The following is a 23,671-nucleotide window of genomic DNA, read 5'->3' as shown; positions in this document are numbered from 1 at the left end:
GCGTGGATGAGCCAGTTCTATGCTGGGGTGGAGGGCAGGTGTGGGTGGTGTGCTAGGGTGGGGCAGGGTGCAAATCATATCCTCATTTTCTGGGCATGTTCTAAGTTGAGGGGGGTTATGGCAGGGGTTCTCGGATGACATGTCCAAAATTCTGTGTGTAGGGGTGGCCCCGAGTCTGGAGGTGGTGATATTTGGTGTTTCAGATGATCCGGGAGTTGAGGGGTGGAGAAAGAGGCTGATGTATTGGCCTTTGCCTCCCTGATAGCCCGGAGACGGGACTTGTGCTGTCAAGTCTCAGATCTGCCAAAGGCAGAGAGGGGGTGGATGAGCGACCGGTTTAATCAGCATAACCAACCATTAATGAGTTTGTATCTGGTAAATGAATCTACTGTCCATGGTCTGTGTGCATGAGGAATGAGACAGTGCAGGACTATTGAGTTGAGGAAAGGTTGGAGAGGTTAGCTAGAGTTTCCAAGAATCAAAAGCAAATTGGTCAAAACCTTTAATATGCTGAATGATATTGATAGGGTGGATGTGGAGCGAATGTTTCCTCTTCTGGGAGAATCTGGAACTAGCGGTCACAGTTTAAAATAAGGGTTCGCTCATTTGAGACAAAGATTAGGAGATACTGGGCGCAATTCTCCGCTCTCACGAAAATTCGGAGAATAGCGGGCGGCGTAAATTTTTACGGACATGCTGGTCCAACGCCCTCCCGCTATTCTCCCCCCCCCCCCTCACGCCCGCCTCCCGACACAAATCGCTGCCCGCCGTTTTTTTACGGCGGGCAGCGATTGTCTCCTGGCTGATGGGCCGATTTCCAAGGCCTTTACGGCCGTTTTTACAAGCGTAAAACACACCTGCTCTGACCGTTCGTAAAAACGGCCGTAAAGTCCCAATCTCGGGAACCATGGCACCGATTGGCACGGCCGTACCACGGCCGTGCCAAGGGTGCCATGGGCCCATGATCGGTGGGCACCGATCGCGGGCAGCGGGTACTTACCCTGCGCACTCTTTCTCCCTCCGCCGCCCCGATGGATCCATCCGCGGGGCTTCTGCGGGGCATAACGGCCCGCGCATGCTCGGGTTTCACGCACAAGCGCGATGACGTCATCCGCGCATACGCGGGTTGGAGTTGTCCAATCCGCGCATGCGCGGCTGACGTCATCTGACGCGGCAGCCGTCGCTAACTCTGGCTAGCGGGGGTCCGCAGTAACATGGGGTAGAGTTACAGTCAGATCAGCCAGGATCTTATTGAATGGCAGAGCAGGCTCGATGGGCCGAGTGGCCTCCACTGCTTATAACTCTTATGCTTATATGTATGTTGCATAAATGTTCAAGAGAAACTCTTGTTTGGTGTAAGTGGTGAACAATAGCAACATTGCTGATATTCTACAGGAAACCCTCATCAGAATTCTCGAATTCATAAATGGTTATGGATAATCTGTGCCACTTGACCAGATATTTAAGAATAATAGGAAGCAGTAGGTTTCTTTCCAGTAAGTTAATACTCACTAGAGCAGATCACACTGACATCACTCCTGTGGGTACACTCGTGTTGAGTTACTGCAGAAAGTGGACAATCCATCAGACTTGTCTCGTTGCCTTTACATTCAAATCGATTCCTCCGTATAGGCCCAGTGCCCTCTCCAAACTGAACCCCTCGGGTCACGGGCACTGCGACCCCACAGCCAAGCTGGGCACAGACCACGTTGGCGTTATTCAAATCCCAATGACGGTCACACACTGTTTCCCAGTTTTCAGCATACAGGATCTCCAGTCTGCCTGAGCATCGGGACTTCCCACCTTCCAGCCGAGCATTTCTGAGGCCTGAAGATAATAAATCATGAAATGAAAACATCTGATTATTCAAACTTTTCCACGATTAGTTCTGAGTTTTATTCAAATATGAGTCCTATAACAATTTCCTCTCCTCCACCCCACCATCAATTCTCGGTTATTAAGTGACTGAATGCTTCTTGATAATGTCATCTTCTTTAAAGCACATTTTCTAATGTCCGACAGTGTGATGTAACAAACACGAACGCTAACACTCTGTCAAGTAGATATTGAGAGAGATGGATCAATCGAAGTCAAATAACCTCCGTCCCAGCTGCCTCCACTTTGTGTCCCCTCCCCTACCACTCTCATTCATGTTTTCCTCCTGAAACCAGAGGTCAAGATGGGTCCTGGGATGTCGCCCTCACTTTCACCCAATACTGCAGGAGAACGGCGCCCTCACTTTCACCAACTGCAGGAAAACAAGAAGAATTTCCAGACTATCCCGACTTCCTCCATTTATACTCTCCATGAACCTGGCACACATTTGATGATTAGCTATTCCATCTTATTAACCCAGAATGACTCGAAAAACCTTTTTATTTTTGCGGCTGATATTTCAATGATTCTTTTTCTTCAGACAAATTAGACCAGAGCGCATTCAATTTGAAGGTAGTAAGAAGAAATGTAAAAAAAAAATATTAAAATTAAAAAAATAATTAAAATTCAAATTAAAAAGTAATTAAAGATGGAGGGTCAGGTTGTGTTGTTCCTGTATAATGTGGGAGCTGGTGGATCCTATTTTGGTTCCCAATGAGCACGTCTGTAGTAAGTGTTGGTTGATTGAGGAACTTCTGGCTCAGAGTTGATGAGCTGGATTTTGAGCTTCGGATGCTGAGACACACCAGTGAGGGGGAGAAATGCCTGGACATGATGTTCCAGGAGGCAGTCACACCCCTGAGATTAAATACATTAAATTGGCCATCGGTCAGACAGGAGGGCGTGGCTGCGAGTGGGGCAGGTAGGGTTGCAGAAGCCTCAGTCCCTGAACTTGTCCAACAGGTTTGAGATTCCCACACCCTGTGTGGACAGGAATAGGGACTGCAGGGGGATGATCAAACTGACCACAGCATCGTGGTACAGAGAGATGTTTAAATTGGGGGAGAAAAAAGAAATGTTGCCGTAATTGGGAATAGTATAGTGAGGGGCATTGACACTGTTCTCTGTGACCTGGATTAAGAATCACGAAGGTTGTATAGCCTGCCTGGTGCTTGGGTTTAGGATATCTCATCCGGGCTGCAGAGGAAATTGTAATGGAAGGGTAAAGATCCAGTTGTCGTGGTCCACATAGGTGCAAACAACATTGGTAGAACCGGCATAGAGGTTCTGCTAAGGGAGTATGAACAGCGAGGAGCGGAATTAAAAAGCAGAACCAAGAAAGTAATAATCTCTGGATTACTACCTGAGTCACGAGTTAATTGGCACAGGGTCATTAAGATTAAGGAGGTAAATGCATGGCTCATAGATTGGTGTGGGAGGAATGAATTTGAATTCATGGGATATTGGAACCAGTACTGGGGAAGAGGGGATCTGTTCCGATGCAACGGTCTTCATCTGAATCATGCTAGGACCAAAGTCTGCTGAATCGAATAACTAGGGCTGTAGAATGGGCTTTAAACTAGGGGGGGGGGGGGGGGGTTCATTTTTATGGAGAATTAGAAAATCAATGATAAAGGATAGGGTAGAAGTACAGGTTAATGATAAGGACTTTCAACTAGTTAAAGGAGCCGAAGACTCAGGAGAGATTAGTAAAGTTTCCAGACCACCTAATAGAACAGAGAGGAAAGAAGGTGGCAGGAATCAAACCTCAGGCAGTGCAAAAAAGGTGACAAGTATTTAATTTAATTTTTAAGTATGAGAAGGGAGGTGGTCAATGCAGGAATTAGGGTGTTGTACCTAAATGTGTGCAGTATACAGAACAAGGTAAATTAGCTTGTTGCACACATTGAAATTGATGAAAATGATGTTGTGGTCATTGCAGAGATACGGCTGAGGAGATCAGGGCTGGGATCTGAATATCCAAGGATATGCGTCCTATCGACAGGACAGGCAGATGGAGAGAGGGGGTGAGTTGCATGGTTAGCAAGGAATGAAGTTAAACCAATAGCAAGAAGCGATTATAGGATCAGAAGGCATAGAATCTCTGTGGGTAGAGTTGAAGAATCGAAAGGTAAAAAGACCCTGATGGGAGTTCTGTACAGGCCCCCGAGCAGTAGTCAGGATGTGGCGCAGAAAATAAATTGGGAGGTAGAAAAGTCATATAAGAAAGGCAATATTACAATAATCATGGGGGACTTCAGTGTGCAGGTGAACTGGGAAAATCAGGTTGGTAATGGATCCCAAGAAAAGGAATTTGTGGAATGTCGAAGAGGTGATCTTTGGAGCAGCTTGTGACAGAGCCTACGGAGGAACAGGCAATTCTGGATTTGGTGATGTGTAATGAGACAGACTTGATTAGGGGACTTAAGTTGAAGGAACCCTAAGGGAGCAGTGACCAGAATATGATAGAATTTACCCTGCAGAAGCTGGAATTAGATGTAATGGTATCACAATTAAATAAGGGTAACTACAAAGACACGAGGGAGGAGCTGCCCAGAGTTGATTGGCAAAGGAGCCAAACAGGGAAGATAGTGGAACAGCAATGGCAGGGGTTTTTTGGGGGTTATTTGGGAGGCACAACAAAAATTCATCCCAAGGAGGAAGAAACATGCTGAGGGAAGGTCGAGGCATCCATGGCTCACGAGGGGAGTCAAGGAAGCATAAAAGCAAAAGAAAATGCATCCAAATGGCGAGGATTAGTGGGAAACCACAGGAATGGGAAGCCTTTAAAAGTGAGCAGAGGACAACTAAAAAAGCAATAAGGGGGGAGAAGATGAAATCTGAGTGCAAGCTAGCTAGTAATATAAAATGAAATAGGAAGAGTTTTTTCAGTATATAAAAGGCAAGAGAGAGGCAAAAATAGACATTGGGTCACTGCAAAATGAGGCTGGAGAAGTAATAAAAGGAAACAAATAAATGGCAGAGGAACTGAAGAGTTATTTTGCATCAGTCTTCACGGTGGAAGACACCAGTAGGATGCCAGAGTTCCAAGAGAAATAGGGGGCAGAGGTGAGTGTAATGGCTGTCACTAAGGAGAAGGTTCTGGGGAAACTGAAAGGTCTGAAGGTGGATAAATCACGTTGACTGGATGGACTAAACCCCAGAGTCCTAAAAGAGATATCTGAGGAGATTGTGGAGGCATTGATGGTGATCTTTCAGGAATCACTGGAGAGAAGGAGGGTCCCAGAGAACTGGAAAGTAGCTAATGTAACACCGCTGTTTAAGAATGCAGGATGGCAGAGGGTGGTAAATCTGTGGAACTCTTTGCCACAGAATGCTGTGGAGGCAAAATCACAGATAGGTTCTTGATTAATAAGGGGATCAGGGGTCCTGGGGAGAAGGCAGGAGAATGGGGATAATAAAATCAGCCACAATTGAATGGTGGAGCAGACTCGATGGGCTGAGTGGCCTAATTCTGCTCCTATGTCTTATGGTCAGAATATTCCATCAGCAATGTTATTTCTGCTCCTTTTCTCTCTTTGTTTAAGCTTTGTTTTATTGACACGGGTTAATTGAAGGCTGCCTCGGAGATTCATAATTTCTCTATTTTTACCATTTTCAGCAGATGACTCCTCAATTTCCTCATTTCCAATTCCAAGTTCCAACCTGCACAAAATTTGCTTCCAGGAAACGACCGACAACTTGCTCTCCATCCCACTTCCAGGCTATAACTGCCCAGAGTGATACACATTGCACAAGGTGGAATGATACACAGTGCACAAGGCAGAACAATATACAGTACACAAGGTGGAATGATACACAGTGCACAAGGCAGAACAATATACAGTACACAAGGTGGAACGATACACAGTGCACAAGGCAGAACAATATACAATACACAAGGTGGAACGATACACAGTACACACCGCGGAACGGTACACAGCACACAAGACGGAACGATACACAGCACACAAGGCGGAACGATACACAGCACACAAGGCAGAACGATACACAGCACACAAGGCAGAATGATACACAATACACAAGGCGGAATGATACACAGTACAGAAGGCGGAACAAAACACAGTACACAAGGCAGAATGATACACAGTACACACGCTGGAACTGTACTGATCTCTGCTCATTTTAATAATGTGTCACATTAGGGATGGCACGGTGGCGCAGTGATCAGCACTGCTGCCTCACAGCATAAGGAACTGGGTTCGATCTCAGTTCCGGGTCACTGTACTTGTGGAGTTTGCACATTCTCCCTGTGTCTGTGTGGGTCTCACCCCCACAACCCAAAAAGATATGCAGTGTAGGTGGATTGGCCACGCTTTGGAGGTCAACAACCAAATAGAAGAAAGGAAACAAACCTAGAGATAAAGTTAAAAGGACCGCTCCTGTTACGGGCACTATCCAAATGTAATAAAGATAAAGGAAACTTAAAAACATCAAATAAGAGTGAAATTAAAGGGGTCAATAAAGCAACCGAAACCCCTTTGGTGCCCACTGGTCACTGAGGGCCATTATGGCACTCATGGACAACATAAGCTTCCTTTCTCGGGACACCCGACCGTGAATATAGCCACAGAAGAGGGGCAGACAGTCTGGTTGGACGACCGCCTTGGTCACCCGCTGGCTGGACCTATAAATAGTGCGCTTCGCACAGCCCAGTAGCAGGTTCACAAGGAGATTCTCCACTTTCCCTGCCACTCTCCACACCGGGTGCCCATGATCAGGAGCGTGGGGCTGAAGTGCAAACAAAACCTCAACAAAGGGTTTGTCAGAAAACTAAAAAGTGAGTGCAGTCTAAAACATGTAACATAGGACTCCACAAGGCTGCAAAAATGGCAGGCTTCTTGGGAATCCATGTCCCAGTGCAATCGGTGATTGTAAGGCACTGCTGCATTCAACACCCTCCACCCCAGTTCCCAAGATTGAGGGGAGGACTCCTCCATAGAGGAGCCTCCAGTGGGGACCTCTGTCACCGGACGGCAACAAGGCACGCCATGGCTGTCCTGATGACAGGCGAGGGTAAGGAGGTGAAGGGTGTGCAGCAGCAGCCCATAAAGGTAATCCCTCTGCGCAGTCTGATAAGGCACTGAGTGCATTTTCGTGAGACTGCTAGGATTGTGGAGCATCAAACACCAAGACATGATTTGGGTCTGGGGCCAATGTTGAATTCTATCCGAGGAGGGTTCCGCTCAGACAGGGGACCACCGTACACCTGAGAATCCTCCAGTCCATGAGTGCCATTGGTTCAAACCATAACTGTTGAGGTCTCAGATGGCATTGGCCGTGAGCTGGACGTCCACCACCGCACATTGTGCCAACTCGAAGAAATGCATCACCAGGGCACGCCATCGTGGAGGGGCTCAACATAAAGGTATCGCTGAAGGGTCTGAAGGCAGAAGGTCACCACCTGGGTGCGAAGGCACACCAGCACCTGGTCGCCCTCCATAAGCGGGACACACAGAACTTCAGCAGCGACCCAGTGCAGTCCTTTGTCCCAGAAGAAATCTACAAGCATTCTCTGGATCTTTGTGACAAAGTCAGGAGGAGGGGTCAAAGTGACCAGCCGGTACCACAACATGGAGGCTATCAGCTGGTTCATGACGAGAATACGACCCCTGTAGACAGCACATGGAGCAACCCTATCCAGTGTCTCAAGCGAGCGGTGACTTTGGCCTCCAGCTTCTGCCAGTTAGCCGGCGAGGATTCCTCTACCGGGCAAAGATGGACTCCCAAGTAGAGGAGGCTGGTCCTGCTCCAGGTGGAAGGCCTGAGCATTTGTGGGAGGGGAGTCCACCCATCACGGATTGACCAGGAGTCCGGAACACTTGGCCCAGTTGATCTTGGCAGAGGACGCAGTAGACAACACAGCCTGGCACTCATGCATCCTCTGCAGATCAGGTGAACATGAGGAGCATATCATCAATGCAAGCCGAGAGGACAACCCCAATGCCCAACCTTCACAGAACCATTCCCGATGTTCTCCTCCGCAAGAGGCGCAGGAAAGGCTCCACGCAAATAGAATAGGGTTGGCCCAACAAGGGACATCCCTGATGCAATCCTCTCCCAAAGTGAAGGGGCACTTCAGGAAACCATTAGTCTTAACGAGACAGTTTGCAGCAGTGTACAGAAGTCAGATCCAGGGGACAAAATGTGTCCCAAACGCGTATGCTTGCAGAGTCCCGAATTAATGTTCATGGTCCACTCTGTCAAAAGCCTTCACCTGATCAAGGGACAGGGAGGTGCTCGACATCAGCCCTCTGGGATTGATGGATCAGGTCCTGAACCAGGTAGATGTTGTTGTGGGTTGTGCTGCCCATGAGCATGTAGGACTGGTCAGAGTGAAATGTGATCCAGCACGGTGCCAACACACCACCTTGACGAAGATCTTGTAATCTGTGTTGAAGAGGAAACTCCCCTCCCCAATTTTTGACAGCAGGGTAATGGTGGTCCTACGCCATGACAGGGGCATCTCCCCGGTTGCAATAGTGTCCCCCAGGATACCTGCATAGTCACTTCCCAGGACATCCAAGAAGGCCCTGAAGAACTCCATGGTGAGCTTGTCCAGCCCTGGGGTTTTGCCCCTGGAGCGGCTGTCGAGGGTGGCGGTCAGCTCCCCCAAGCTTATTGGGGTATCAAGCCTCCCGGCGTCCTCCGGGCCGACCTGAGGCAGGTCCTCCCACAAATCTCTGCAAGCATCCTCGCTGGACAGATTTGGGGAGAAAAGGGCACTGTAGAAACTTTGGATTTGATCCACGACCTTCTCCAGAATCGAGACAAGGAACCCATCACCAGCCAACAGCATAAGGAACTGCTGACGGACCCCGCACCTTTATTCCAGCGAGAGAAGAAGCGGGGGTGGGGGGGGGGGGGCGGGTGGCGAAATCCATGTCTGTGAGAATCTGGATCCGTGACCACACATTAGTATGCAGGAATCCACAAGTTGCAGGTCCTGCAGTGCACCCTTTTCTCTGTACACCAGCCGTCGGACCAGCTCCTCATCGGGCCGACCAAGACACGACTTCAGGTCGAGCACCTCTTCTCCAATCCCTCGAACCTGGATTTCTGCTTCTTTGTCGACCCGTTCGAATAATTCTAACAGAAGGTATGCATGTGAGTCTTGCTCACATCGCACCATAGACTCAAGAAGGGCAAGTCTCCCCTTTTACTTCTCCAGCTGGTCCAGAAGTGACAAACTGAGCCCAGGAACCGCTTGTCTCCAGCAGCAGGTTGCTGAATTGCCAGTACGCGGGCAGCGACTGAGCGAGAGACAGGGTATGCTCAGCCGACACCAAATGGTGGTCGAGCATGATACCTGCTGCACAGAGGCTGTTGGGACGTGGGGCAGGCATGCCTTGGAAATGTAGAGGTGGTAGATTCTGGACGCTCCGACCCTCAGGCTCACAAAGGCGAAGAGGCTGGAGTCAGGATGGAGAGTCCATCAGACATTCACCAAATCAAAGAACCCAACCAGATTCCATAACGTCACCACTGCACTAGAGCCACACTGGGTACCGAGGCAGTACTTTGTCTCGAGGGATAAATTAAAATCCTCCCACCAGGACAATGCACTCGCCCGCGGTGATGGGGCCAAGATGAGTGTACACTTGCACGAATCAAGCCATCTGCTGCTGGCCAACCTGGGGAGTGTAGGCATTCACAAAGTGAAGTACCTTGCACGTCTAGTGGACTGTGAGGTGCAGCAACCGACCTGGCACTGGCTCCTTGACCCCTAAGATCACCGGCTGAAAATGTGGGGCCAACAAGGTCGACATCCCGCCTAAACATGAGGTCAGGTCACTCATGTAGACCACCCCCCCCCCCCCCCCCCCACCCCTCTTTCTTGCAGGAAGTATGCCGCATATGTCCCGTCCCGGAGGGCCGAGAAGTTCTGGAACCTGTGGAGCACCTCCCTGCTGCCGTTGATGTTGAGGCTGGTTACCTCCATGTCAGCAGTAAAGTACCACCTTCACCATCACCTCCTTAGTGCTCGGAAGGAGAAGAGGTGCGCGTGCCCCTCTGATCCCTCGAGTCCGGGGAGGGCAGATTTCAGCCAGCGCTGCTCAGTCTCGTCTGTGTCACCCACCTCTTTGACATAGGCGCAGGAGACTAAATAAGCAGCGCCATGTCCGACTACTGGTCGAGTGCCAGCTGCATTTGGCTTTGGCAGTTGGCATGTAGAAATTCCCGGAATTCCCCTTGGGAAATGAGGGGTGACTCAGTGTCGGGAATGACGGGAGTCCACTGCCTCGTCACAGATGGACTCTAAATCATTCCCTATGCCCCCCCCCCCCCCCCCGGACAGTTGCCTTCTGGGACCGAGTCTCCCGCCATATTGTGTGTGGCAGGCGGCACAGACCCACCAACTAGCCCAGGATATGCTTCAATCCCACCCGTCGGATCGTCGACAGAAAGGTTCCTTGCGGGATCCTCATGGAACTGGACGGGAGGGAGGCAGTGATTCAGAGCCCTGCTCATCTTGCAACGCTGGGACACCGGACAGATCCAGGAATATTTCGGGAAAAGCTGTGGAATGGAGATGGAAACACCCAGGGTCAGAGATTGGGGAGGAGAGTGGGGACCCTTCACGCCACCAGCGCCCAATGATCCTGAGGTCAGGGAGCTGGCACAGCCCTCCGGCATCGTATAAACGAACACCTCCGGGGTGCAACATTGCAGTGGGTATAACGAGTCCTCTGGGGTCCCGTTCACACCTGGTCCTGAGGCGTCCTGTTCGGGGGTGGGGGGGGGGGGGGGGTGCTGGGGGACTGCGATAGCTCAGTGATTAAGATGTGCCTCCAAAGGGTGGCGCCACTTAGGGAGGGTCGGCTGCGCTGAGGGAACCTCCGTCCTCATATCGTCCCCCCTTCCCTCGACACTCTGCCCTTGGGGTCGTCACTTTGTTTATGTACACGTCAGCTCGGTTCGCGGCATCACCACCACCCGCCTTGTTGGCCCAGGCTGCAGTAACGCTGGGCCCAGAACCTGACGCTCAGGGGTCAATGAGCCCCGGTGAGGTGGAGCAGCAGTAGCCCCGGGACACGAGGATGTCTGGGGCCGATCCCCACCTCGATATATTACGGGCCTTGCAGCCTTGTTGAAGCACTCCATCCTCCACTCCGACAGCTGATTGGTTGGTAGGCGCCGGCATGTTGTCCCCTCGTGGGATTGGTGTAGTAATGTCAGTGGAGGGGGAGGGGCGTCGGCAGTGCCAGCCACAGCCAGCTTGGTGTTCATGGTGACCGTGGCAATTCTTTCGTACAAGTCCCACCTTCTTGCAGGCATGTCACTGCACTCCATTCGCAGACTATCTCCTCCTGGGCCAGGCGCACGAGAGCCTGGTGCCAGAAGGAGTAGATGTGCTGTGGGGTGCATCCTTTAGGCCAAGAGGGAACAACGTAGTTGGAGGTGCAGAGGAGGAGCTCCATCGGTGGGACACTCGAGTGTTTGATTTGATTTATTATTGTCACATGTATTAGTATACAGTGAAAAGTATTGATCCTTGCAAGCTATACAGACAATGCATACCTTACATAGGGAAGGGCGGAGAGACTGCAGAATGTAATGTTACAGTTATAGCAAGGTGTAGAGAAAAGATCAACTTAGTATGAGGTAGGTCCATTCAAAAGTCTGATGGCAGCAGGGAAGAAGCTGTCCTTGAGTTGCTTGGTACGTCACCTCAAACGTTTGTATCTTTTTCCTGACGGAAGAAGGTGGAAGAGAGTATGTCCAGGATGCGTGGGGTCCTTAATTATGCTGGCTCCCTTTCCGAGGCAACAGGAATTATAGACAGAGTCAATGGATGGGAGGCTGGTTTGTGTGATGGAATGGGCTACATTCACGACTTTTTGTAGTTTCCTGCGGTCTTGGGTAGAGCAGGAACCATACCCAGCTGTGATATAACCAGAAAGAATAATTTCAATGGTGCATCTGTAAAAGTTGGTGAGAGTCGGAGCTCACATGCCAATTTCTTTTGTCTTCTGAGAAAGTAGAGTCGTTCGTTTGCTTTCTTAACTATAGCGTTGGCATGGGGCCTTGTGGGGCACCCGTGTTGAGGATAATCATGGAGCAGGTGTTGTTGACTATCCTTACTGATTGTGGTCCATTGGTTAGGAAGGTCAGGATCCAGTCACAGAGGGATGAGCTGAGGCCCAGGTCGTGGAGTTTGGAGATGGATTTCGTAGGAATAATAGTGTTGAAGGCTGAGCTGTAGTCAGTAAATAGGAGTATGACATAGGTATGAACCTCTCGGCGGGGACCTCAAGAGGGTCCATCACCACATAGGTCCCACCCAACTTGAGCCCCTTTACAAGTGCGAATGCCATCTCGGCCCTCAGGAAAAATATGACCTTCCTGTACATATGAGAGGTGGCTACAATGGGCGAGGGTCCAACGACCCCAGCCATTGCGCGAACGCACTCCTCTGTGGTAACGTGGGGTGAGAGTAGCACTTAACCTCCGGTTCCTGGTTTAGCAAATGGAAGGGTGCCGGGGCTCCAGGAGTAGTGAAAACCAAAGATGCGACCACCCCCACTTAGGTGGCTCTGGACTACCCCACCATCAGTGTGGGTCGACTAGCCATCAGGGCAAATGCCACACCCACTCCCAATATGGGCTTTGTCGCGTCAGTGTAGGATGGAAAATGAACAGGGGTGTTTAGGGGAAGAGCGAAGTGGAACAATGCACTCCTCCCCAAGAAGGTATGCAAAGGAACGAGGGAAGGAAGTGACGAGAAATAAAGGGACACAGCCTGGGGGGAAGAATAGCGGCGACAGATTGGTGCCTGAGGTGGGAAACCCCTGAGATTCTTATCAAGCTGGATGGTGGGAGTACAGGAAAGTACACACAGATCTTTAGACTGCAAGGGGGCCCCGCAAAACCACAGTCCATGCTCCCAACCTCGGATGACCGCACTGGTGTATGCGGTCTTCAGCCCGGGCGAGGCTCAGCAATCACAATGTCCACTGCATCCCCCTGCCCTGGAACATGCACACCTAATGGAAGATGGAAGCTTCATCCTTGCTGGCAGATGTTGATCATTTTGAGAACCAGTCATGGCCCTCAGTCTGGGAGGGGGCCAAGCAAACAAGCAGTTCAAAGGGCTTTGCTCCCACCTTAGTACTGAAGTCTTGAAATCACCTTTTTGTCCTTCTCTCCCCTCTCCTCCCTTCCCTCACTTCTCGTTCCTCCAGACAGCTCAGTAGCAACCAACACCAGGAACAGGCAGCAAACTGGGCAACAGGGAGAGACAGTGAGCAGCAGCAGCCACTCTCCACGACAGCAGCAACCTCACAACTCCAAAGCCTGCACTGCGAGTGCCTGCTTCAGATTGGTCACGCTAAATTGCCCCTTAAATAAAGTCGAAACGAGTAATTGAATTGTTTGTGTGACACGGCACACAGGCCAGATGCAGTTTCGGACTTCTCTCCCTCAGGCAGTGTTCTTCAAAGTCGGGGGCTCAACCCATGGGAGGGCTGCGGAGCCGTCCTTCGTGGAGCTCCCGATCGCACAAATCCCCGCGCAGCAGCAGGCTTTTAATAACTCCAACTGCAAGCGGCCATTAAAATGGCTGCGAACATGTAAAAAAAATTTGGCCGCATTGCGCACGAGCGCACGATGATCGGGCATGCATGCGCAGTGTTGCTGCTAGTTTTTTAAACGGTCTCAGATTTTTGTTTCAATTTTGGGGGGGGTTTTATTCATTTATTTTATTCATTTAATTTTTATTTTTTTCATTTATTTTATTCATTTTTTTTTATAAGTTCGGGTGGGGGGGGTTATTCATTCATTTTATTGATTTAATTTTTATTTTTTTCATTTATTTTATTCATTTTATTTTTTTTACAAGTTCGGGGGGGTTTTATTTGATAACATTTTACAGGAAAAAAGTGCAGAACTTTGGACAGATGGAGACTCCATAGTTGCCAACACAGGAAGGCTTCAACTTCATCCAGGTTCCATTGGGGGAGCGTGTACGAGGGTCAAAGGGACCCAAAGCCATTTCCTCCATTTTTATCAGCAGCAAACAAGGTAAGAGAAAATGGTGGGTCACTCAGGTCGACCGGCATGGGTCGTGAAGGTTGGCCAGTTGGTAAAAATGGGTCCCCGGAAAAAAAGTTTGAAGAACACTGCCTGAAGGCACACATTGATGGTTCTGAAAATAAAGGCAATTTCTACAAAAGGACAGATCGCTCACAACAGATCCAAGCAGCCCTCCATATTCACTTCCTGATACGAGCGAGCACTGTCAAATGTGACTTCACAAGATGATCATAGAATCACAGAATCCCTACAGTACAGGGGGAGGCCATTCAGGCCATCGAGTCTGCACTGTCCCTTTAAAAAAACACCTTACATACGCCAAATACATAATCCTATTTCGCAACCCCAACCTGAGGGGTATTTTATCCTAAACTTGGATAATCCACCTAACTTGCCCTTCTTTGGACTGTGCAAGGAAAACGGAGCCGCCGGAGGCAGACACAGGGAGAATGTACAAACTCCACACAGACAGACACCCGAGGTGGGTACTGAACTCGGGTCCCTGGCTCTGTGAGGCAGCAGCACTAATCACTGTGTCACCGTGACAAAAGCAACAATGGTTATTGAGATGGAGAAGACGGGCAGATCCCCACCTGTGTTGCCTCTAAAGGGTGAAACATAAATAGAATTGCGTAATTCCCCAATTATATAAATATCCATCTAAGCGGACCAACTAATGATTTCTGGTTGTGGTAATAAGAATAGTTTGTCAACAATGCAAATATTAATGTTTTTTTCCTTTAATTTATAACATTATAGTTTTAAATAATGCCTGAGGTGAGACCACAATCATCAATTCGAGAAGCGACTGCTCACTCAACACGTGATGTGAATCAAATCAAGTGAGACTTCCGTTGGCAGCGTGTCAGTGGAACTACACATTGAGGCTCAGTTTTTAGGATTTTAATGCCAGTTTTTGGATGAACAGGTGCAGGAACACATATGGAAGCAGGGGGATGTCGAAAACCAGAAAAAAGCCGTCTGGAAGAAGGGGGCAAGCGAAGGTTCAGTCAAGCGAGCAGGTCAGCTCGGCAGGAGGAAAGATGGTGGAGGCTGGGTCGCTGAATGGACTGTACCCTTCACAGTGGAGAAGATGACCACGGTGATGGCCGGCGTGTTTGAGAAGCAGTTTGCCAAACACATGGAGGTGATGAGGAAAGAAATGACGGCAGCAATTAAGGTATTGGTGGAGGAGGTGATTGCCCCGCTGAAGCCGGCGGTGTTGACGACATCAGCTGAGATGCGGGAGCATGGAGAGAAGTTGAAGGGGATGGAGGAGGCTTTGTCACAGCATAGCGACCAGTTCACCTTATGGGCGAGGAGCTGCGGAGGGTGCTGGAGGCCAACAAAGGACTGAGAGCGAAGCTGGAGGACCTGGAGAATTGGTCTGTGTGGCAGATCATAAGAATTGTGGGTCTGCCCAAAGGGGTGGAGGGCCTAAGGCCGACTGAGTACTTTGCTAAGATGTTGGTGGAGTTGCTGGGGGAGGGGGAAGAGCCCTTCCGGTATGAATTGGACAGGGCTCATCAGTTGTTGAGGCCTAAACCAAAGATGACTGAACTGCCAAGGGCGTAAGAATTTGCTTTACCAGGTACCATGTTAAGGAGAAGGTCCTGAGTTGTGTGAAACAGAGGCATGATGTGCAGGAGCAGGTATAAGTATATACCAGGACATAACTGTGGAGCTGGCGAAAAGGTGGCCGGTCATCGGTTAGTTGAAGGTGGCACTGTACAGCGGTGGTGTGAAGTTCGGCGTGGTGTTTCCAGCAAAGTTGAGGGTGACCTACAACTCAAAAGATTCCTATTTCGAGTTAACGGAGGCGTTTGTGAAGGCTGAAGGACTGGGGCTAAAATGAGAAATGGGACTGGGTTTGGTTTTGGACTGAGGATGGGGTGGGGCGTGAGGGGTGGTGGTGAAAGAATGTAGATAGTTTTTTCTAATTTCTTATTTGTGATTTAAGGGTGTTAAGTTGCTTTTCTGGGAAGGGTGGGAGTTGGGGATTTTCACCATAGCGGTTTTCTGGGGTGCGGTGTTTGTCCTGGGTTTGTTTAACTGTTTATCTGATGGTTATTTTACGGGGACAGGGCATGGGCGACGATTGGAAGGAGGGGGGCCTGGGCAGGGGCCTCTTCACTAGCAAGTGTAGGATGGCTAGTGAATGGGAGTGTGGTGAGGGGAGGGGCCACGGACATTGGAGCCTGGTCGAACAAGTTTTGATGCGCCTGAGAAGTGTGAAAGGTAGGGGGATGCGATCGATACTGGGAGACGTGATTTCAAGAGGAAGTGGATGGGGAGATTATGACAGGGGTGTAGGGTTTGACGGCAACAAAGGGACGGAGTGGGGAGGTCCAATAGGAAGGGCCCAGAGTTATGATGATGGTAGATTGGAGGGACAGGGGGAAGCATGAGAGAGCCCCAGTGGGAATAGTAATGTGGAATGTTAGTGGTTTGGGGGAGCAGGTGAAGAGGTCAAGGGTGTTTGCACATCGATAAAGCATAAAGGCCGATGTTGCGGTGCTGCAGGAGACCCACCCGAGGGTGAATGACCAGGTGAAGCTCAGGAAGATCTGGGTGAGCTTGGTATTCCATTCTAGATTCAATAGAAGAGCTTGGAGGGGAGCGGTGTTGGTGGGTGGTGAGGTTCCAGATGGAGATGGTGGTAGCGAATCGGGCGGAAGATATGTGATTGTAACAGGGGCATTGGAGGGAGGTTGGTGGCACTGGCAACTGTATATGGCCCGAACTTGGATGATGTGGAGTTTGCGAAGAGGGTGCTGGGGGCAATCACAGACCTTTACACACATGAGCTAATAGTAGGGGGGAGGGATTGGGATATGGTGCAAGGACTGAAGATGGACAAGTCGCAGCCACGCTAACTTGCCCAGTTTGGGGGGGGGGGGTGGCAAAGGCGATGTTGGAGGTATGCAGGAGATGCAGATATGACTGTTCTGGACAAGAGGAAGGAGCTTCATGCTAAATTTGACCCGTTGTCTATGGGGATGGCGGTGTGCCAACTGAGGCGGGTGAAGGGAGCAGTTTCTGAATATGGGCAGCAGGGGGGCATATGTTGACAGGCCAGCTCTGGAAGGAGGCGGCGGCAAGGGGCAGGAAAGGACGGGAAAATTGGTGGAGGCGCCGGAGCAGATTAAGAAAGTCTATGAAGAGTTTTATGAGAAGTTGTATGGGTCGCAGAGGAGCGAGGGATGAGGGAATTCCTGGATGGGTTAGACTGGATGGGTTGCATTAGTTGAGGTTGGGGGAGGAGGCTAGGGCTGGGTTGGAGGAGCCAGTGGGGGAACAGGAGGTAAAGGAGGCAATTGGGAGGGTGCAATGGTGGTAGGCGGCAGGGCCGGATGGGTTCCCAACGGATAATTACAAGAAGTTGAAAGACAGGTTGGTGCTGCTGATGGTGGGAATGTTTGAGGAGGCGATAGGGAGGGGGGGGGGGGGTACTACCACAAACCCTGGGATAGGCTTCAATCTTCCTGCTGTTGAAGAAAAACAAGGACCAGATGGAGTGTGGGTCCATATCTTTATTGAATGTGGATGCCAAGATACTGGTGAAGGTGCTGGTGGCAAGTTTGGAGCAGTGCATCATGAAGGTGATCGGAGAAGATCAGACAGGGTTTGTGAAAGGAAGGCAGCTTTTCTCAAATGTTAGGTTACTCAATGTGATCATGATACCGACCGAAGAAAAGGAGACGTAAGTGGTGGTGGCGTTAAATGCAGAGAAGTCATTCAAGTGGATAAAGTAGGGGTACTTGATGGCCGTCCCAGAAAGATTTGGGATTGGGCCGAAGTACACGCCGTGGGTACAGCTACTTTATCGGGAACCAATGGCGAGTGTCCATTCAAATAACATAAGTTTGGGGTACTTTGCTCTGTACCAGGGTACAGTACCAGGCAGGGATGTCCTTTGTCCCGCCTGCTATTTGCATTTGTGAAGGAGCCACTGGCCATCGAGTTAAGGAGTTTGTGATTGTGTAAGGGGATAGTGAGGGGGGAGGGGGAGGGCAGGGTGGAACATAGGACCTTGTATGTGGATGATTTATTGCTGTATATCTCAGAGCAAAGTACATCGGTGGGGAATATGATGGGCCTGCTCCAAAGACTTCGGTCATACTCAGGATATAAATCAAATTTCGAGAAGAGTGAGGAGTTTATGGTGTCCCAGCCAGAGGTGTGGGCGGATTTTGGGGGCTGCTATTTCACTGCGCGACAACTCAAGTCAGGTATTTGGGGATGCAGGCGTGGGACTGAGGGGTGGGAGGGGTTCTGTAGGTACAATTTCATGAGCTTTGTGGGGAGGGCGAAGGCCGACTTGGCAAAGTGGGACAATCCCCTCCATCGTTGGCGGGTCGGGTGCAGGTGATTAAAACAAATGTACTATCGCGATTTTTGTTTTTGTTTCAGTACCTGCCAGTCTTTTTACCCAAGTCATTATTTCAGCAAATTGACAAGGTGGTCACCACATTCATTTGTGGGGGAGGTATCCAGGACTAGGAAGGTGCTTCTGCATAGGGAGACAGGCGGGGTGGCTGGGCTACCCAAATTAATTATATTATTATTGGGCGGCAAACGCGGAGAAGCTGCGGGATTGGGTCCTTTGTTGGGGGTAGGGGTAGAGTCCCGGTGAATTAGGATGGAGGATGGTTTGTGCAGGGGTCTGACAATGATGCGACTTCTCAGCATGTGCTCTGGGAGTCCGGTGGTGGTGGCAACGCTGAAGATCTGGAGGCAATTGGGGCAGCACTTTATGTTCCGGGCTGGGTCAGAGGAGATGCCGATTAGAGGGATTCTTAGGTTCGAGGCGGGAAGGTTGGATGGGAGGTTTCGGAGATGGGTGGAGACGAGATCAAGGTAATAAAACATTCCTGGGGGGACGTTTTGTGAGGTTGGAGGAGTTGGGTGAGTGGTACAGACTGGTGCAAGAGGAAGGGATTAGATACTTTCAAGTTCAAGTCATTGTAAGGAAGGAGTTTCCGTGTTTTCCGATAGTGCCGGCACCCTCGTCTTTGGAGGAGTTACTGTCGCAGGGGGATTTTAGAAGAGGGTTGTGTTGGCGATATATGTGTAAGATCCTAGAGGAGGACAGGGTGTTCATGGAAGGGATTAAGGCTAAGTGAGAAGAATATTTGGGAGAGGTAATGGAAGAAGGTGTGAGGTGCGAAGGGTGAATGCCTGAACCTCATGCGCCAGGTTGGGCTGATACAATTGAAGGTCGTGTATCGGATGCATCTCAAAAGCGAGGATGTGCCGGCTCCTTTGACGGGGTGGAGGATGTCTGCGAGCGGTTTGGGTGGAGGGGGGGGGGGGGGGGGTGGCAAACCACGTCCATATGTTTTCTTCCTGCCCAAAGCTGGAAAGGCACTGGAGGGAGGGTTTTAACATCATCTCGGGGGTGTTACATGTGGACTTGGAACTGGGTCCCCTAGAAGCCATTTTTGGGGTGTCGGACCGGCCCGAGCTGCAGGCGGGTGGGGTGGGGGGCAGATGTTTTAGCCTTCACCTTGATGATTGCTTGAATGCGGGTCCTGCTGGAGTGGAGGTCAGCTTCTCCACCCTGTGCCACGGCGTTGCAGAGGCACCTACTGGCCTGGAGAAGGTGACATTTGGGGGTGAAGAACGGGTTCTACAATTCATGGGGATTTTTTATCTGCACTTTCAGAGACTAGTTGCCATTGAACACGCGGGGGGGGGGGGGGGTGGGTTTACTTTTCTGGCTTTTTAACCTAGTTTTGGAATGTACCAGTCGATGTATCAGACTGTATACAGACGGAGCATTGTTTGTGATTGTTTCTTTGTTTTTCTCTTGATGTTTGTTTGATGAAAATTCTGAAGAGGAGGAGAAAAAGATTTTTCTTTTAAAAAGTAAATTAAATCAGCAAAGAGGCACATTGAAAACCCTCGAAAGAGGGGGTGAAGTGTTCAGCCACTCGGCACCTGGTGCAATATAAATGGATTCAGCAGAAGATGAAATGGACAAAACACAATAGGAAATGTCCTTCAAGTTACCAGAAGGTATAAAGGAGTCGATGAGCAAGAGCCACAATGAAAACCCCACTCCCAGGTTGTGTGCTGGACCTTCAGTCGACAGGAGGTGAGTGGAAACACACTGAAAAGGTGCAGTAAACATCCTCTAGAACGCATGCGCTGTGAAACCTGGTAACAAGGGTTTTAAAAGTCCACGCAACACAAGACACAAACAGCAGTGTACACAATGTGCAATGATGGCTTAATGAATTGGAGATACTATTAGACTTCATTGAACAGAAGTTCTGTCGAACCGTCATATGGACTAGAAACGTTCACTCTGTTTCTCTCGACACAGAGGCTGCCAGACCTACCGAGTTTGTCCAGCATTCTGTTTAAATTTCAGATACAAACGGAGCCCTGATATTCAGGGATTTATTGAGATCTCTCGGCACCGGGAGCAATTGCTGCCCAAACAAGAGATCTCTCAGGGCAGATGCAGCCAATGGCCAGCCCAGTCAGTGTGTGAAACTGACTCTGCTCTAATCAAACAATTTCACTTTGAGAGGAAAGTGAACATTGCGTCTGTCAGTCCTGTTTGACCATCCTGTATGTAATGTAACAGAACTGAAAGGAATTTCCGAATGGGCACCTCAGCCAATGTCAGTACCGAATGGATCACTGACCGGGAAATTCTGTATTTTCAACATGAAAGTGATGGAAACACTGTTAGAGCGCCTCCTCTCTTTCAAGGTGGGAATGATTCTAATCTGCCGCTATTTTGAGCCGGTTGGATAATATTTGTCGGTAACCGGTTTGTTTCCAGAATTCTTGGATTCTTACCTGAACAGATTACTGCAACGTCCCGCTGGTGTCCGCAGTCCTTTGGACCAATAACAGGTCCCGATCCTTGTCCAAAGTGAGAGTGAAGCGGCGTTTCCATCGCAAAGCCACAGTCCAACATCTTACAAACCACTTCCGCATTCACTGACGACCAGAACAAGCGATAATTGCAAACTGTGCGGCAGGATCCATTCCAGCAAATCTCCAGTCTCCCCCCACAGGGACTACTTCCATTTACCAGTTTGGTTTTGGTACTTCCTGGGAATTATATTTAAATAAACAGTGAGGATTTTAAGGCGATTTATTGAAGTTGTTCTATCAGTTCCTGTAATCAGATATCCCACTTTTCCGGGTCCGAGATATCTGTGTATTCACTGGAAGAGGTTTGTTGTAAATGAGAGAACCGGGAAATTAACCTCCATTCACAAGGCCCATGAGGACAATTTTTCATCAAACAGCAATGTTGCTGCAGCAATGTCCCACTTTAAACAATCTGAGTAAAACGCCATTTAATCCGTTGTCATGGCAACTGGGAAGAACTATGGACCAGGTTTGCAGAGGAATTAATTTTCCGTTCTTTCTGAAGCAGTTCCCTGGGTAATGTGCATTTACTGAAACAGTAATTACTGATATGACACGGTGACATAACGGTTAGCACAGTTGTTTCACAGCTCCAGGGTCTCAGGTTCGATTCCGGGTTTGGGTCACTGTCTGTGCCGAGTCTCCCTGTGTCTGCCTGGGTTTCCTCCCACAAGTCCCGAAGTCCGTGCTTGTTAGGTGGATTGGACATTCTGAACTCTCCCTCTGTGTACCGGAACAGGCGCCGGAAGGTGGCGACTAGGGGATTTTCACAGTAATTTCATTGCAGTGTTAATGTAAAACCTACTTGTGACAATAAAGATTATTATTAGTTAATGGTCTCCTTCCCGGGATTCTGGCCTTCTGATTCCGATTTAATACAAACCAACTTAAAAAAAGAATGGGAGATTCAGGCAGTGGTTGGATTTTACTCTGCCCCCCCCCCCCACCCCTCCCCCACCTCCCGTGCTGCACATAGTAAGGGCGGGGCCCCGTTTGGATCTTACTCTGCACCATCCCCCGTGCTGCCCACAGTAAGGGCGGTGCCCCGGTTGGATCTTCCTCTGCAGCATCCCACGTGCTGCCCACAGTAACGGCGGGGCCATTCCCGGGCCCGCCTGGGGCTCAGAAAGCTCCCCCCCCCCCCCAGTCTCACATTCACAATCTGTCCAAATGGCAATGCTGAGGGCAGGCGCTGTGCGCAGGCGCACAGCCGGCAGGATGGCGCATGCCCGGTAGCGGCCGCTGGCTTTGTGAATGGATGTTTGGAATGGTGACGGGGACATTTCCCGCGCTTCAGCTCTATAACTGCGGCTTCAGGAGAAATCACAAAGGAAATTTGTTCTGTCCGGATTGGAAATGTGAAGAGGATGAGAAGAAAAGGAAAGATTTTTACCGGAACAGATAACGCCGGAATCATAGGCGTGTGAGAGAGAATAATATGAGAACGAACGACATTCCCGCAGAGCGCTCTCCTTCCCGGTACAGCCAAATTCTCCTCTCAACTCGTCTCCGCTGCCTTCTCCAAAATGAGCACTGCCCGGTGCAGCGATCGCGGTCCCGCAGCCCCGCTCCCGACAAACAACATCGGCGTCCCGCAGGTCCCAGTTATAATGATACACAGTCTGCCACTGTCCATCGTAAAGAATCTCCACTCTCCCAGCGCACCGACTGCCCCCATTCACCAGTCTCAGCATCTCCGTCTCTGTAAAATATCAGAAACACCATCAGGAGTTCCGCTGGATGAAACTGGCAGTCTGTCAGCACCTGTCCCAGTTCACAATGCAGGGCAGGACTCAGTGCCAACATTGGACTGTGTCCAGTCTCCCAATACAATCCAGAGGAAACATGAAACATGGTCAAAGTGAGGAATTAATAAATGGTGTAAATGAGCAGGGACCGGGATCAGAGCGGAGTCTCCACTGACACAGCTGCTCCAACTGGATCCTGGCAATTCAGCTCAGAATATATTTGAATTTGCAGAGGTCGGAAAATGAGCTCGGGAACAATGACAAAAGAGAAAATGCTGGAAAATGATCTGGGGAGCGCGGTGGCACAGTGGTTAGCACTGCTGCCTCACAGCTTCAGGAACCTGTGTTCAATTCTGACCTCGGATGTGTAGTTTGCCTGTGTAGTTTGCATATTCTTCCCGTCTCTGCGTCTCTGTGCGAGTTTCCTCCGGGTCCTCCCGTTTCCTCCCAACAATCCAAAGATGTGCAGATCAGGTGGATTGGCCTTGCTAAATTGCCCCTTAGTTTTCAATTAAGTGGCGTTACGGAGGAAGGGTGGGAGATTGGGCCTAGATAGGGTGCTCTTTCAGAGGGCCTGTGCAGACTGGATGGGCCGAATGGCCTCCTTCTCTGGAGGTTTTCTATGATTCAAGACAGAATTAACCTCTCAAAGAACAAAGCCATATTTAATGGCTGGAGCAGAGAGATAGCAGTCAATGTGAAAATGAAGGGCGATTACCTGATGCTGGATTCTGACTGTTCCCAGCTCTGCCTGAAAAGATACATTGAAAATTAGAGTTCACAGAGAATAAAAATGAATTAAACTGTCAGAAAAAACGACAGTAAGAAGTCTTACAACACCAGGTTAAAGTCCAACAGGTTTGTTTCAAACACGAGCTTTCGGAGCACGGCTCCTTCTTCAGGTGAATGGAAAGGCTTGTTCCAGAAATGTTTATATAGACACAGTCAGAGATGCCCCGGAATGCGAGCACCTGCAGGCAATCAAATCATCAAAGATGCAGAGAGAGAGGTAACTCCAGGTTAAAGAGGTGTGAATTGTCCCAAGCCAGTTCAGTCGGTAGGCCTCTGCAAGTCCAGGCTTGTTGGTGGGGGCC

The 23,671-nt window shown here is 49.8% G+C and overlaps 1 protein-coding gene across 1 annotated transcript in view; it reads right to left on the bottom strand.

The window, feature by feature from the left end:
• The window catches only part of LOC119952925 (deleted in malignant brain tumors 1 protein-like), a 139,928-nt gene extending 117,405 nt beyond the window's left edge, over positions 1-22,523 (bottom strand). Inside the window, exons 1-3 of the mRNA XM_038776556.1 lie at positions 22,223-22,523; positions 20,749-21,006; positions 1,513-1,827 (exon numbers count right to left, since the gene is read on the bottom strand). Coding sequence (XP_038632484.1) covers positions 1,513-1,827; positions 20,749-21,006; positions 22,223-22,523 — 874 coding nt within the window. The remainder of the gene's footprint in view (positions 1-1,512; positions 1,828-20,748; positions 21,007-22,222) is intronic.
• Between the last annotated feature and the right edge of the window lie 1,148 nt (positions 22,524-23,671).

This window comes from Scyliorhinus canicula, chromosome 18, assembly GCF_902713615.1.
Source record: "Scyliorhinus canicula chromosome 18, sScyCan1.1, whole genome shotgun sequence".
Lineage (NCBI taxonomy): Eukaryota > Metazoa > Chordata > Chondrichthyes > Carcharhiniformes > Scyliorhinidae > Scyliorhinus > Scyliorhinus canicula.
Note: the sequence above shows the minus strand (reverse complement) of the source record. Positions and strands in the feature narration are given on the sequence as shown.